The sequence below is a fragment of the Rana temporaria genome, chromosome 2, assembly GCF_905171775.1.
Source record: "Rana temporaria chromosome 2, aRanTem1.1, whole genome shotgun sequence".
Lineage (NCBI taxonomy): Eukaryota > Metazoa > Chordata > Amphibia > Anura > Ranidae > Rana > Rana temporaria.
Genome location: NC_053490.1, coordinates 392,842,965 through 392,858,656, shown reverse-complemented (window position 1 = coordinate 392,858,656; position 15,692 = coordinate 392,842,965). Strand labels below are relative to the sequence as shown.

The following is a 15,692-nucleotide window of genomic DNA, read 5'->3' as shown; positions in this document are numbered from 1 at the left end:
GATCGGTGAATTTTTTTTCACCGATCTCATGGTTTCCAGCCTGGAGGAGAGATGCAGGGTCTTAATGACCCCGCATCTCTCCATAAAGAGGACCTGTCACACACACTTCCTATTACAAGGGATGTTTACATTCCTTGTAATAGGAATAAAAGTAAAAAAAAAAAAAATTAGAAAAGTGCAAAAAAAGGAATAAAAAATTAAATTAAAACGCCCCTGTCGCTCGCGCGAGGTAGCGAACGCATACGTAAGTCCCGCCGACATATGTGAACGCCGTTTAAACCACATATGTGAGGTATCGCCGCGTGCGTTAGAGTGCCAGCAACAAATCTAGAACTAGATCTCCTCTAACTCTAAACTGGTAACCTGTAAAAAAAAAAAATTAAAGCGTTGCCTATGGAGATTTTTAAGTACCGAAGTTTGGCGCCATTCCATGAGTATGCGCAATTTTAAAGCGTGACATATTAGGTATCTATTTACTCGGTGTAACATAATCTTTCACATTATACAAAAAAATTGGGCTAACTTTACTGTTTTTTGTTATTTTTTTAATTCATGAAACAATTTTTTTCCAAAAAAAGGGCGTTTGAAAAATTATTGCCCGAATACCGTGCAAGATAAAACGTTGCAATGACCGTCGTTTTATTCCCTAGGGTGTCTGCTAAAAAAAACATATATAATATTTGGGGGTTATGCGTAATTTTCTAGCAAAAGAATGATGATTTTTACATGTAGGAGAGAAGTGCCAGAATAGGCCCGGTAATGAGGTGTGTATAAAACCCCGGTATTGAAGTGGTTAATATACATGTTTGTGGTTTTGGCTGTTTTAACGCTAGACTTTTTTTTTTTTGTGTGTGTAAGATTTTGAATCTTATAAGAAGCTGTAAAGGAAGTGAAGGCATGGGCTTTGAAGACCTGAAGTCAAGACTGCATGGAATGAATGTGAATACCATCAAGTAAGTATGGGAAATATGGTGCCAACATTAGACTCCCTGTACCGCTACACGGCATCTGTACATGTTGCTATGACTGAAGTATTCTTTTGCTAAAAGAACAGTAATCTCGACTTGACAGTTCTGAAGAAACATAGTGTCACAAACGGCCTTGGATAGCTCAGGGTATGTTCTATTATGTACCGGCCATGCAGGTTATGGTGTGATTTTAAAGGGAAATGGGCAAATCCAAGATCATGCTTGGTTTGGCTCTCCACTCCATGTCAGGATGTTATCTGGTTGAAGTCTTAAACTGTAAAGAGTGCCTGATTCATAGGGTGTAGTCGCAAATGTGCCCTGCTGTTAGTAAATGCTTTAACTTGGTAATCTAGCATATATAAATCCAATCTTCTATGCATCAGTATCTAACAGGGATGGACTGGCCATAGGGACTACAGGGAGTTTCCCGGTGGGCCGATGGCTCAGTGGGCCGTTTTTTAAAACAGAGATGCTGCTTTCAGTCGCTTTACAGGCGCTATTTTTAGCCCAAAAGTGCCTAAAAAACGTCTCAGTGTAAAAATGGGTCCTACACTCACCCCCTCTCTTTTACACTCACTCTCTTTTTCTTACACTCACCCCCTCTCTCACCCACCCCCTCTCACCCCCTTTCCCTCAACCCTCCCTCTCTCTCTCATTCCCCTCTCTCTCACCCTCTCATGATATACAATAATGGATGTGGGGGCCTTTTGGTGGGCGCGAGCATTTTATTGAATTAAAGTGGGCCAGTCTGGATGAAGTCCAGGGCCAAATTTTTGTCCCAGTCCAGCCCTGGTATCTAATGTATAACTTTAAAATAAACCAAGTGTGTTACTTGAATCATATATTGACATTAAAAAACAAGACCTAATCCCTAACACAATGGTGAGAAATACTTTGCTCAGTGATATGCACTGAGCAGTGTGAGGCCCTGCCACTGTGAAAATGAAGGAGAAAGCAACACAGGGTTCTCAACATTACAGTTGGAGGGGTTCCAGAATGTCAGTTCAGAGTGGAGAAAGATGTTTCTCTTTCGTTCATAGACGGACACAGCATCCTTTGACCTTAGGGTTATGTTCTTCCTACCAGGAGATTTTAGGCAGAATTCTTACAGCACTTAAGGTGTTAAAACTTTCCTTCATGCCGCTCCTCCCAGGGGGCGTGGCTCCCCCAGGCATAACCCACACCCTGCTCCAGCAGCTTCAGTTTGTTTCTGCCTAACCGTCAGGAGAGTCAGGCTCTCTCTGGACTCTGGAGTTTTTTCTTGCAAATTTTTTTGCATTTTGCGAGTTTTTTCTCGCTTTTTTATTTTATTTTATTTTGAATCCTGCGATTCTTCTATCAACAGCCAACTGGGTGACAGGCTGGGTCCTCGACCCTTGTAGTCCCCCCAGGTTCGGCCTTCGAGCGTGTGCCGGCCCTCAGCTCCGCTTTGGGACGTCCACGACAGGCCCCTTTGCTCCAGGGGCGGCCGGGGAACTTCGGTTCTAGGGCACACATATGACCGGTCTCTATGGCCTTGTCACAGTGTGTCTGGCTGACAGCCATGCCGTTCGCGGACGTTGGTTCTGTCTGGGATACCTCCAGCCGGGTAGTCGCAGGACAGGTAAGTAGTGGCCCCTTACTCAGGTAAGTGGTCTGGCTGGAATGTTTTCCCTTGGGAGGTCGACTGAGGGTTTTCCCCTGCTTTCCTCTCTCCCTTATTCCTCTCCCTCCTTCCCCCTTTGGGTGACGGCTGTGCAGGGGTTTTTTCCCTGGGGCTCATATTTTTTTCACTCGGGTATGGCTGGGGCTGTTCTGTGTCAATGCAGGGGACTGTGGTGGACATTCTGGGCATTTTTGTGTGTGCTGTGTACTGTTTTGGTGTACTGTCATTTTTGGGTACACTGTCTTTTTAAAACTGCGCAACGGCGGCCATTTTGCCGGAGCCGCGCTTGTATTATTCGGCGGCCATTTTCTTGTGGCCGGCGCCGTTTTTAGCACTAGTTCGGCCTCTAGTGGCCGTTTCGGCGGGGAAAAAAGACCGCGAATCATCTGAGGGGACAGACGCAGCGCTGCAGCTTCTCCTCAGCACACACTTGCCTTCACAGACCGCGCTGTACCAGAGGGTGGTGAGTCTCAGGGGGCCCCAGACTGTGCTCTAGCGGCCGGGAGGTGACCTGTGGGGGACTTTTTTCCTGCCATTGGCAGTGGGGGTGACACGGCAGCTGCAATATGGAGCCTGAATCAGGCCCCTCATTCCTCACAATGCCGGAATTAACCCTTAGCGCCCCTCCCCCTGCCACATCTGTTGAATCGGTGTCGGCTGTCCTGGAGTCTTTTCTCACCAGGTTTGAAGCTGCCAGTGCTCGGTTGGGGGGTAAAAAGCGCCCCCCCCCGGAGGCTGTTTCTGGGGATATCTCTGACGCAGAATCTGATAACGCTGTTGCTGCTTCTGGTTCTGTCATGTCAGAGGATGCAGGCTTAACCCACATGGACAGCGAGGATGACTCTGCTGCGGAGTCTGCTGACAAGGAATTTGTTGGAGCTCTTATTACTGCGGTACGTGAGACTCTTCATTTAGAGGATGTGGCGGAGACACCAGCGGTGTCAGTCCCTTTTGGATTCCGCAAACCACCGCGTACCGCTAAGGTATTCCCTTGTGTTCCTTATTTGGACAATTTGTATAAGGAATGGGATACACCGCAAAAGGCTTTTACTGTTCCTAAAAGCTTTGCTACCCGTTACCCCCTGGAGGAGGACTTTTTAAAAAAGTGGGTCACTCCTCCGTCGGTGGACCCTCCTGTGTCCAGACTGAGTAAGGCTACTACGTTGCCTGTGGAGGGGGCTCCTGCTTTCAAGGACCCCGCTGATAGGAGAGTGGAGGCCGTGGCCCGCTCCCTGTTCTCGGTGGTGGGTTCGGCGGTAAGGCCGGCTCTGGCCGGCGCCCTGGTTGCTCAGACGCTAACTGAAAGGGCGAAGCTCCTGCTGCAGGATCTGGAGGTCCAGGGTGCTTCCGAGTCCTCTAGGGACCTGGCTGAGCAGTTGATTCAGGGTCAGAAGTTTCTCTGTGAGGCGGCTATGGATTCGATTCCTTTGCTTTCCAGGGCTTCTGTCTACGCAGTGGTTCTGCGCCGCCTTATATGGCTGAAGTGCTGGTCGGCTGACCAGTCCTCGAAAAAGGCCTTGGTGGATTTGCCCTTTAAGGGCGGACGGCTCTTTGGGGCATCCCTGGATGACATCATTAAGGATGCCACTGGAGGTAAGAGCACCTTGCTCCCTCAGTCGGGGAAGGGTAAGGAACCTCGCCGCAAGCAAGGTCCTACTTTTACTACCCCTAAGCGGTTTTTTCGTGCGGCTGGAAAGGGTCCGCAAGGGGCAAAAGCCCCTGCTGCCGGGCGTAAGCGCCCCTGGTTTAACAAACCAAACAAGCCTGCGGACAAGCCTGCTTCCGCATGAAGGTCTGCCCCCGCCCGGGTCTCGGGTGGGGGGACGGCTTCACGACTTCGCGGATCGGTGGAACTCTCTTCTGACCGACCGTTGGGTTTGCGAGGTGGTCGCCTCGGGGTACAAGATAGAGTTCCTCTCTTGTCCCCCAAACAGATTTTTTCCATCCAACCTCCAGCTTCCTCAGGATCGGCGGCTAGCCCTGTCCGGGGCTGTCCAGGATCTTCTGGACAGAGGGGTGGTTGTGCCGGTTCCCTCGCTGGAACGGTTTCGGGGGTTCTACTCCAATCTGTTCGTGGTTCCCAAGAAGGGAGGGGTTCGCCCTGTCCTGGACCTAAAGGCCCTCAACTCCTTTGTCAAGGTGCAGCGATTCAGGATGGAGTCGGTCCGTTCTATCATAGCGGCCCTCCACCAGGGGGACTTCATGGCGTCCTTGGACATCATGGACGCATACCTGCATGTCCCCGTTTGCACAAGCCACCAAAGGTATCTGCGTTTTGCGATCGGGGAGGACCACTATCAATTCGTGGCCCTCCCGTTCGGGCTGGCGTCGGCACCACGGGTGTTCACCAAGGTGCTCGCCCCGATCCTGGCCTTGCGAAGGCAGCGAGGGATCGCTATCGTGGGATACCTGGACGACCTTCTCCTGAGAGCTTCTTCAGGCTCAGAGTTAGAGGAGGACGTGTCCATCACGTGTCGGACTCTGCAGGAGTTCGGCTGGTTTCTGAATCTCAGAAAATCAGTGTTGGTTCCGTCCCAGAGGCTGGAACACCTGGGGCTGGTTTTGGATTCGGGGGAGGCAAAAGTGTTCCTCCCATCGGAAAAACTGCGGACCCTGCAATCTGCAGTGAGACAGTTGTCGACCCAGAAGTGGTCGTCTCTTCGCTTCTGCATGCGGGTTCTGGGTCTGATGGTGGCCTCCTTCGAGGCGGTTCCGTATGCCCAATTCCACACCAGGGTACTACAGAAGGAGATTCTGTCACGATGGGACAGGGTCCCATCTTCTCTGGATCGCCAGATTCGGTTGAGCCATCTGGCCAAGTCTTCCCTGGCATGGTGGCTGACGTCTCCGGTGCTTCGGTCCGGGAAGTCTTTTCTTCCGTGCCGCTGGACAGTGGTCACGACGGATGCCAGCCTCTTCGGCTGGGGGGGCGTCTGGGGCACCCAGTCAGCCCAGGGGCGCTGGACTCAGGAGGAGTCCCGCCTGCCGATCAATATCCTGGAGCTCCGAGCGATCAAGCTGTGCCTTGTCAGGTGGTCCCTGGAGCTGCAGGGCCGTCCTGTCAGGATCCAGTCCGACAACGCCACGGCCGTGGCGTACGTCAATCATCAGGGCGGCACAAGGAGCTCGGCCGCGGCGACGGAGGTCGCTCACATACTTCGGTGGGCCGAAAGGTCCGTTCCGGCCCTGTCAGCGGTATACATTCCGGGAGTTCTGAATTGGCAAGCCGACTTCCTAAGTCGCACGACTCTGGATCAAGGGGAGTGGTCTCTCCACCCGGAGGTTTTTCAGATCCTGTGCCAAAAATGGGGCACTCCAGACGTGGACCTTCTGGCGTCCCGTCTCAATCGGAAGGTACCACGGTTTGTGGCCAGGTCAAGGGACCCGTGGGCAGACGCGTCAGACGCGTTAGTGGCTCCCTGGGGTCAATATCACCTGATTTACGCCTTCCCTCCTCTAAGGCTCCTACCCCGCCTGCTGCGCAGGGTGGAAGCCGAAGGGATTCCAACGATCCTGATCGCCCCAGATTGGCCACGTCGCTCTTGGTACGCGGACCTGGTACGTCTGGTGGCAGACGCCCCCTGGCGCCTGCCTCTGAGGGAAGATCTCCTGTCTCAGGGCCCGATCTTCCATCCTGCTTTACGGTCACTGGCTTTAACGGCGTGGCTGTTGAGAACCAGGTACTGAAGGACCGGGGCCTGTCGGGCCCGGTAATCTCTACCATGATGCGTGCACGGAAGTCCACTTCTCGAAAAATTTATCGTACATGGAAAGCATACATCTCTAGGTGTGAGGAGATGAAGTGGCACCCCCGTACTTACGTGGTGTCCCGGATCCTGCTGTTCCTACAGCGGGGAGTGGACCAGGCTCTTGCCTTGAGCACGATCAAGAGTCAGATTTCTGCTCTGGCTGTTTATTTTCAGCGTCCCGTGGCAGCGCACTCTTTGGTTCGCACGTTTGTGCAGGGGGTCCGGCATGTGGCCCCCCCGGTGCGCCCTCCGCTACCTTCTTGGGACTTGAACTTGGTCCTCTCGGCGCTTCAGCGTGCCCCCTTTGAGGACATTCGGGAGATCCCCTTGCTGACTTTGTCGCAGAAGGTGGTCTTTCTGGTAGCTATTACCTCTATCAGACGAGTGTCTGAACTGACGGCCTTGTCTTGCAAGGCCCCCTACTTGGTCATCCATCAGGATAAGGCGGTGCTGCGCCCGCGACCTTCTTTTCTTCCGAAGGTCGTTTCGGCCTTTCACATTAACGAGGACATTGTTGTTCCATCATTATGTCCTCAGCCGAAGAACCCGAAGGAAGCCGTTTTACATTCTCTAGATGTGGTTCGGGCCCTTCGAGTTTACTTGTCGGCGACAGCTCCGTTCCGGAAGTCTGACTCGCTGTTCGTGTCTGGGTCCGGTCCCAGTAAGGGCCTGGCAGTCTCGTCGGCCACCATTTCCAGGTGGATCCGACAGGTTGTGCTTCAGGCCTACGCCCTGAAGGGGCGGGCGCCTCCCTTTCGGGTCACGGCGCATTCGACCAGGGCGATCGGGGCCTCCTGGGCTTTCCGACACCAAGCCTCTGTGTTACAGGTGTGTAAGGCTGCGACCTGGTCGTCGGTCCACACTTTTTCAAAGTTTTATAAGGTGGATGTGAGTGCATCTTCTGATGCCTCATTCGGCCGCAGGGTGTTACAGGCGGCAGTTTAAGGTTGGAGTTCCTCCGTTGAGTAACTCCGGTTTTGTTTGGGGTGTAACCTGTTGTTTGCTGTGTTATTTTTCCCACCCCTCGTTTTTTTGACACTGCTTGGGGACGTCCCTAAGGTCAAAGGATGCTGTGTCCGTCTATGAACGAAAGAGAAAAAAGGATTTTTGTACTCACCGTAAAATCCATTTCTCTGAGTTCATAGACGGACACAGCACCCACCCCTCCTTGGTTTGTACTGCTTGTTACGAACTGAAGCTGCTGGAGCAGGGTGTGGGTTATGCCTGGGGGAGCCACGCCCCCTGGGAGGAGCGGCATGAAGGAAAGTTTTAACACCTTAAGTGCTGTAAGAATTCTGCCTAAAATCTCCTGGTAGGAAGAACATAACCCTAAGGTCAAAGGATGCTGTGTCCGTCTATGAACTCAGAGAAATGGATTTTACGGTGAGTACAAAAATCCTTTTTTTTCATCGGTCTCCTGGTTTTGTGATTTCTGGACCAGGGTCTGAAGCTCGGAGACTTTGAAGTGCTTTGGGTGGGATAAAGTCTCCAACCCAGTGTCCAGGTCTTACTGCAGATCAGCAGGCTGATGGTGCAGCTGAGCAAATCTGTTGGAAGCTATGACTGTACAATAGATTGGTGCTTCACCCAAGAGACAGGAGGTCTCAGCATAGGAGTCAGGAGGACTGCAACCCCTTCCCAGGAGTCGGGTTACACAGAGCAGCCAGAGCATGTATGTCCGACATTGGTTGCAGACAGTGACGGAACATCAGGGAGCTGAAAGAGAGCTGGGCCACATGCCTCCTGGGCACTTTTACCGCCTTCCTGCCCAGGCCAATTTTCAGCTTTCGGTGCTATCACTTTGGATTTTAGTCCGGACATGTGTACACACGATCCGATAAACCGACGAAACACATTTGTTGTCGGAAAATTTGAGAGCATGCTTTGGACTTGGCCATTTTATAGATAGGCAACTCCTATCCTCATTGATTAGTGGTTCCAAATTATTATCTACTGCAGTAGGGAACAGACACAAAAGATACTCGGCATCTTTCCAAATAACTGTTCTGTTTTATTATGACATAATTGTAGGTTTTTATACACATGATTTACGTAGGTATCACATTAATATTACAATTGTATGTTTATGGTAACAAGGGGCGTAACATAGGCAGACTAATTCTAATCGGGACTCGAAAGAATGAAAACATTATTAGTGCCGTGTGCAGAGTGAGGGCAGTGTGCAATACATATAGAATACATTTATATACAGAACTTACAAATTTCCTTAACACTTTAAAACATTTGTTGACGGAAATTCCGACAACAATAATCCGATGGAGTGCGCAAACGGTCGGATTATTCGTCAAAAAGCCTGCCATCACACAGGATCGTATTTTCCGACAATTGTGTATGGGCCTTAGAATGACAATTGTGCTGTCATGCAGCAATGTAGCCGTATGAAATTATGATATTTATTTATTTTCTCACACAAATTTTTTTTTTTTTTTTTTTTGGGGTATTTTTAATCACCACTTTTTTTTTTATTTTTTTTTTTTTTTTTTTGCTAAACAAAAGGAAACAATAAACATATTTTTCAGTTTGTTATAAAAGTTTTCTCCTTCACTGATGAACACCAATAGGCAGCACTGATGGGCACTGCCCTGATTATCAATGCAGATGTCCATATTCACACTAGCCGGTTAATAGTTACTGTGACAGCGTGAGGAAAGGAATTGTGTTTTACATCGTGATCGGACAAAACTGATCACGTGGTAAAGAGCCGCTGATTGGCTCTTTACACCGATCACAGAGCGTGCTGCAGCAGGCACGATCACAGGGAGGACGTCATATGACGCCTTACCAGAACTTACCGACCACGCTGTAGCCATAATTTTGCTATAGCACGGTTGACAAGTGGTTAAAAAAACACAGCTGGGTCTCTAGATCGTGACCTCTGGGTCATTCTCCACTTGTAGGAAGCTAGGTATAACAAAGCACCCTAAGGCTGCATTCACACCTAAGCGTAGCGTTTTGCAGAGTTTTTTACCGCGTTTTGTTGCAAATTTGGACAGGTCTAGGGTCACCAATGTTAAAAACAGAAAAACGCCCAAATCTGCCTAAAAAAAAAAAAAGTCCCAGAGCTTGTTTGAGCTTCAGGCGTTTTTGAACTTCTGGCTTCAGGCGTTTTGTAGTGGAGATGTGAACTATCTCCATAGAGAATAATAGATTTTTTTCCCCTCCAGCGTTTTGTAGCTTCAGGCTTCAAGCTACAAAACGCCCAGGTGTGAATGGGGTCTAAGTGTAGCTCCTGCTGATGTATTTATAACACTCACCTTCACTTTAAAAGGGAAGTTTCATGATAAAACTTACATTTTAAATAAAGAACTGTGAAGCAAAATAAGGGTCAGTGCCCATCTGTTGCCGTGAATGCAGCCTCACCAGCCCTGGACATGTGTGAACTGGCTCCATTGAAAGCGGTGCGAATCGGATGTGGTTAAATGCATCCAATTTGCATATATGCTGAGCTTTAAAATATAATCCTTTTCCATGTTCAAACCTGCTGTTGTAATAACAATTTAACTGAGGGATGGGCTTCCTTTTGGGTACAATGAATTTTTATTACTCATGTTTATTGGATCTTGAGGCATAGATGGCATTTATTTATATTGACTATATTGCATTGAACTGTGTTGTAGAAAAGTATTGCACATTTACTAACGCTACCTAATTTAAACCAATGATTGCGGTGCAATGCACACAATTGCAACATGGCAGTATGGCAATTGGAGGTTGAAATCGCATGTGAGGCAGTGACACTGTGCTTGGTGATCTTTGGCTTCTCCCGTGTTGTTCAGGTTAGCTCTCCACCTCTTTTTAAGGTTGCCTACACCTGACCTAAAAGCTAACGGCACTTTTTGGTCATATTGCAACTCTGTGCATAAAATAAAGTCCAACTGAATGTGATAAAGTAGGTGTAAAAAACATCTGTTGAAACACCATTTAAAAGTAATGCATACAAAATCATTAATCTCCTTTGATTAAAAGGATCTCATTCGTGCCAGGTGCCACAGTGCTGTGATCACACCATCTCATCGCACAAACACGGTGACTGTCTCGGCATTGGGGTATAGTTGCTGTGTCACCACGCCCCAACCTCGTCATAGGGAAAGTGACGAAACGCGATCATGGGAGGATGTCTATTGATGCCCTCCCGGCACTGGAAGCCCATGCTGTAACCATCTTTCGGCTATAGCGTGAGCGTAAAGTGGTTAAATGTCCTCTTTTGAGATTATACCTGTGTTCAGCATTTTGTCTCTATTAACAAGTCCATTTTTCTTTTATTTTTTTCTTTTAGACAAGCTTTGGAGTTTCTCAGCAATGAAGGTCATATTTATTCCACCGTGGATGATGACCATTATAAGTCAACGGATGGAGATTAATCAAGTGGGGAGCCTAGAAGAAACCAATAGTAACCTTAGAGATTTTTTGGCTGATTGCGAGAACAGACGACGACAGCTGGTCATTGCTGGCATTTGTTTTGCTTTTAGAAAGCTAAGCATGGTATATTATCCACCCCTTTTATTACTGAAAGATACACACTTGATTACATATGAACCCTGGGAGGGAAATGCTGTAAATTTTGTTATGTTCATACATCTGGACCATAGCCACATAAAACTACCAGTTCAATTCTAAGTGGGGAGAAAAAAGATTTTTGATTTACTGGTGTCTGCATCAGCATAAAAGGATAATTTTTATATCTGCTAGGTATGAGATTTGTTACTGAACTGGCTAAGTGGAGTGGATGCCATTATTCATAGCGAGAACAACTATTTACAAGGTGCTCACCATAAATATTCACCTTCCTTGTAACAATTTATATTGTGTATTCAGGTAAACTGTTAAAGTTTATCTAGGAACCATGTATATGCAGCTATATACTGGTATTGTGTGGGTAGTTTAACTCTTGATATGCTACCAAAAGCTAAATTTTCCATTTAGATTTACAACCACCTTTTTAATGTCTGTCCAATTCTCTAATATTCTATTGTGTACAGACTGTATTCATAAGGGTATCACTTATAGCTGTTTTGTACTATGACACAAGGATTTTTCTTAATTTTAATATTGTGTAGTTTCAGTTGAACATTAGTCTTTAAAATATATGTAAATAAAACATGTAAAATAAATGTGGATGATGTGAATAAATTAGTCTCTTCTGTAGTCTCATTCATTCATAGTTTATTTGTAACCGCCCCATCCAGGTGAATAGTGTTGGAGGGGCCAAGCTCAGGGATCTTCAGCTCTTCTCTGTCATTGTCTGGAGTGTGGGTGGGCTCCTTCTAGCAGCACTCACAGCAGCAGGCACAGGACTACACTTCCTAGCAGTCTGCGCGCCTCACAAACATACCATGGGTTTGCGGGACCTAGCTTTAGGCAGGGACTTCCAATAAACAGATTCTTAATACAATTATTCTAGAGGATTGACCTCATTAGTGTGTGCCCTTCTTTTGTAAGGATATTGTGACATGCTAGAGCAGGGTCAAGCTTTTTGATTCTAGACCAGGGAGGACGATGAGTTGGAAGGGGTGCTTTCACATGGTGGATGCTACAACAGTGCTTGTGTGCATGGTTCAGTACTAGGGCATGTGACCAGAACAGAACACCGGTAGAGCTGACACAGCAGCAATTGACCTTAGGGTATTATCCTCCCTTTTAGGAGATTATACTAGGCAGAAAAACAGCATGTTAAGTGTTAAAACACTCCACACAGGGGGCGGATCCTCCGGGTACATCCCTCTCTCTGCCATCATGCAGCCTCGGTTTTTTCCTGCCTAGCGAAAGGAGATGACATGGCTCTTCTGGGCCCACGTGCTCTGGAGATTTTTTTGCGATTTTCTCGCTTTTCTTTTCTTTTTTTTTCCCTGCATTTTTGGATCCTGGGATCTACAATCAACTGCCAATTGGGTGACAGGCTGGATCCTTGTAGTCCCCCCATGTTCGGCAATCGAGCGTGTGCCGGCCTTAAGCTACGCCCTGGGCTGTCCACGACATGCCCCGTTGCTCCAGGGGTGGCCGGTGAGCTATACGCTCCAGGGCACACATATGACCAGGCTCTATGTCCATGTCACAGTGTGCCGGGCTGACAGCCATGCCATAACTGTGTCCCTCCGCCCTACTTTCCTCTCTCCCTCCTTTCCCCGCTTTTCAGGTGTCGGCTGAGAGGTGGGGGGCTCCGTCCCGTGGCTGCGGCTGCTGTCGGGGGTGCTGGGTGATCTTTGATGTCGTGTGTGTGTAGGGGGGGGGCCTGCCCCCGGGGGTCCTGGATGTTTTGCTATTTTTACTGTATTTTCACAGTTTTTTTTATGCACTGTGCACAGCCGCCATTTTGCCAGTGACGATCGGCGGCCATTTTCTTGTAGCCCGCATGCTGTTTTTGCATGTCGGTGGCCATTTTGGAAGGGGTTTTTGCCTCTAGTGGCCAGAATAACGGCGCGAATGGCTCCAGCACACTTCCTAAGGGACGGCACAGCACGGACAGCGGTCCCTGTGGATCTTGCCTTGCAGTACAAGGGTGGCATTAGAGTGGGTCAGCATGGCGTCCGAACCGGAGGCTTCCCCCCTAGATATGCCGGAGTTAACCCTTAGTGCCCCTGTTCCTGCGACCTCCGTGGATGCTATGGCTTGAGGTGTTTGTTGCCAGGATTGAAGCGGCACGTGGCCAGAGGGGGGTAAAAAGCGCCCCCTCCCCCCGCCTTTTTCTGGGGATGTCTGACACGGAATCGGGCCCTGCTACTGCGTTCGGCCCTGGTTCCGTAATGTCAGAGGATGCAGGCCTAGTCCACACGGACAGTGAGGATGACTCTGCATCAGGGTCAGCGCATGATAGGGTGCTTGTTGGAGCTCTTATCACTGCGGTGCGGGGATACTCAAAAATTTGAGGATTCGGCGCAGTCATCAGTGATGTCTGTCCCTTTTGGGTTCCGCAAGCCAGCCCGCACCGCAAAAGTGTTTCCTTGTGTTCCTTATCTGGAAAAATACAGGGAATGGGATCGGCCGCAGAAAGCGTTATTTTTGTTCCAAAATGCTTTGCGATCCGTTTTGAGGAGGACTTCCTAAAAAAGTGGACCTCTCCTCCGTCAGTGGACCCCCCTGTGTCCAGACTGAACAAGGCTACCACGTTACCTGTGGAAGGGGCTCCCGCTTTTAAGGACCCCACAGATAGGAGAGCTGAGGCTGTGGCCCGCTCCATGTTCACAGTGGTGGGGTCGGCGGTGAGACCAGTCTTGGCACAGACACTTACCGAACAGGCAAAGTTGTTGCTGCAGGAGCTGGAGGCGCATAATGCCTCTGAGGACTGTGTGGCGCTGGCCGACCAGTTGGTGCAGGGCCTTAAATTTGTCTGTGAGTCAGCCCTGGATACGCTTCCCTTCCTCTCCAGGGCCTCCGCCTACACGGTAGTGCTACACCGCCTTGTGTGGCTGAAGTGTCTGTCTGCAGACCAGTCTTCTAAAAAGGCCTTGGTGAACTTGCCCTTTAAGGGTGAATGGCTTTTTGGGGCGTCTCTGGATGACATCATAAAAGATGCCACGGGAGGTAAGAGTACTCTGCTCCCACAATCGGAAAAAAGGTAAGGAGCCGTAAGCAGGGGCCCTCCTTTACCGCCCCCAAGCCTTTTTTTTTTTTGTCCGCCGGTGCGGCAGGTAAACCTTTCCAGGGCGCTAAGGCGCCCGCTGAAGGGCAGAACGCTAGACCAAGGAGAATGGTCGCTACACCCGGATGTGTTTCAGAGTCTGTGTCTGAATTGGGGCACTCCAGACGTGGATCTTCTGGCGTCCCGTCTCAATCGGAAGGTGTCTCTGTTCCTGGCCAGGTCAAGAGACTCGTGGGCGGACGTGTTGGTAGCGCCATTGGGTTACTATCGCCTAATCTACGCCTTCCCTCCTCTGAAGCTTCTTCCTCGCCTGCTGCACAGAGTGAATGCCGAGGGGATACCAACAATCCTGATCGCTCTGGATTGGCCGCGCAGTCCCTGGTATGCCGATCTGGTGGCAGACGTTCCTTGGCACCTGCCTCTGCAAGAAGATCTTCTGTCGCAGGGTCCTATCTTTCATCCTGCTTTACAGTCGTTGGCTTTAACGGCGTGGCAGTTGAGAGCCAGGTGCTGAAGGATCGAGGCCTGTCGGACTCTGTGATCTCTACCATGCTGCGTGCGCGGAAGTCTACTTCAAAGAAGATTTACCATCGTACGTGGAAGGCTTACATCTGTGTGAGGAGATGAATTGGCACCCCCGTACATACGTGATGTCCCGGATTCTGCTGTTCTTACAGCGTGGAGTGAATCGGGCTCTCGCCTTAAGTACAGTTAAGGGTCAGATTTCGGCCTTGGCTGTTTACTTTCAGCGACCTTTGGCGACACTCTCTGGTGCGTACGTTTTTGCAGGGGGTTCGACATGTGGCCCCTCCTGTGTGTCCTCCACTGCCTCCATGGGACTTGAATTTAGTTCTCTTGGTGCTTCAAGAGTCTCAGTTTGAGGACATTTGGAAAATCCCTTTTATTGACCCTTTCCCAGAAGGTGGTTTTTCTGGTGGCAATTACTTCGGTCAGATGGGTTTCTGAACTAGCGGCCTTGTCTTGCAAGGCTCCTTACTTGGTCATCCACAGGGATAAGGTGGTGCTGCAGCCGTCATTCCTTACGAAGGTTGTTTTGGTTTTTCACATTGAGGACATTGTTCTTCCATCCTTATGTCCTCGGCCGACGAACCCGAAGGAGGCCACATGGTTCGAGCCCTACGTGTGTACCTCTCTGCTACGGCTCCGTTTCGGAGGTCAGATTCACTGTTCGTGTCGGTGACTGGTCCTAAGAAGGGTCTGGCGGTCTCGTCGACCACCGTTTCTAGGTGGATCAGACAGGTCGTGCTTCAGGCCTATGCCCTAAAGGGGCGGGCACCCCCCTTCCCGGTTACGGCGCATTCGACCAGGGCGATTGGTGCCTCTTGGGCTTTCCGCCATCAAGCATCTGTTTTACAGGTGTGTAAGGCAGCGACCTGTTTGTCAGTCCACACCTTCTCAAAGTTTTACAAGGTGGATGTGAGTGCATCTTCGGATGCCTCCTTTTTACAGGCGGCTGTTTAAGGTTGAAGTTCCTCCGTTGAGGAACTCTGGTTTGTTTGGGGTGAAGTTGTGTTTTCCCACCCCTCAATTTTTTTGACACTGCTTGGGGACGTACCTAAGGTCAATTGCTGCTGTGTCCGTCCATAAACGGAAGAGAAAATAGGATTTTTGTACTCGCCGTAAAATCCATTTCTCTGAGTTCATGGACGGACACAGCGCCCACCCCTCCTTTGTTTGTACTGCTTGTTTATGAACTGAGGCTGCATGATGCA

The 15,692-nt window shown here is 49.5% G+C and overlaps 1 protein-coding gene across 1 annotated transcript in view; it reads left to right on the top strand.

Moving 5' to 3' along the window:
* Positions 1 to 11,513, top strand: part of RPA2 (replication protein A2) — a 41,124-nt gene extending 29,611 nt beyond the window's left edge. Inside the window, 2 exon segments of the mRNA XM_040338044.1 lie at positions 859 to 953; positions 10,660 to 11,513. Of these exon segments, the coding sequence (XP_040193978.1) occupies positions 859 to 953; positions 10,660 to 10,744 (180 nt within the window). The 3' untranslated portion in view covers positions 10,745 to 11,513.
* Positions 11,514 to 15,692: the final 4,179 nt, after the last annotated feature.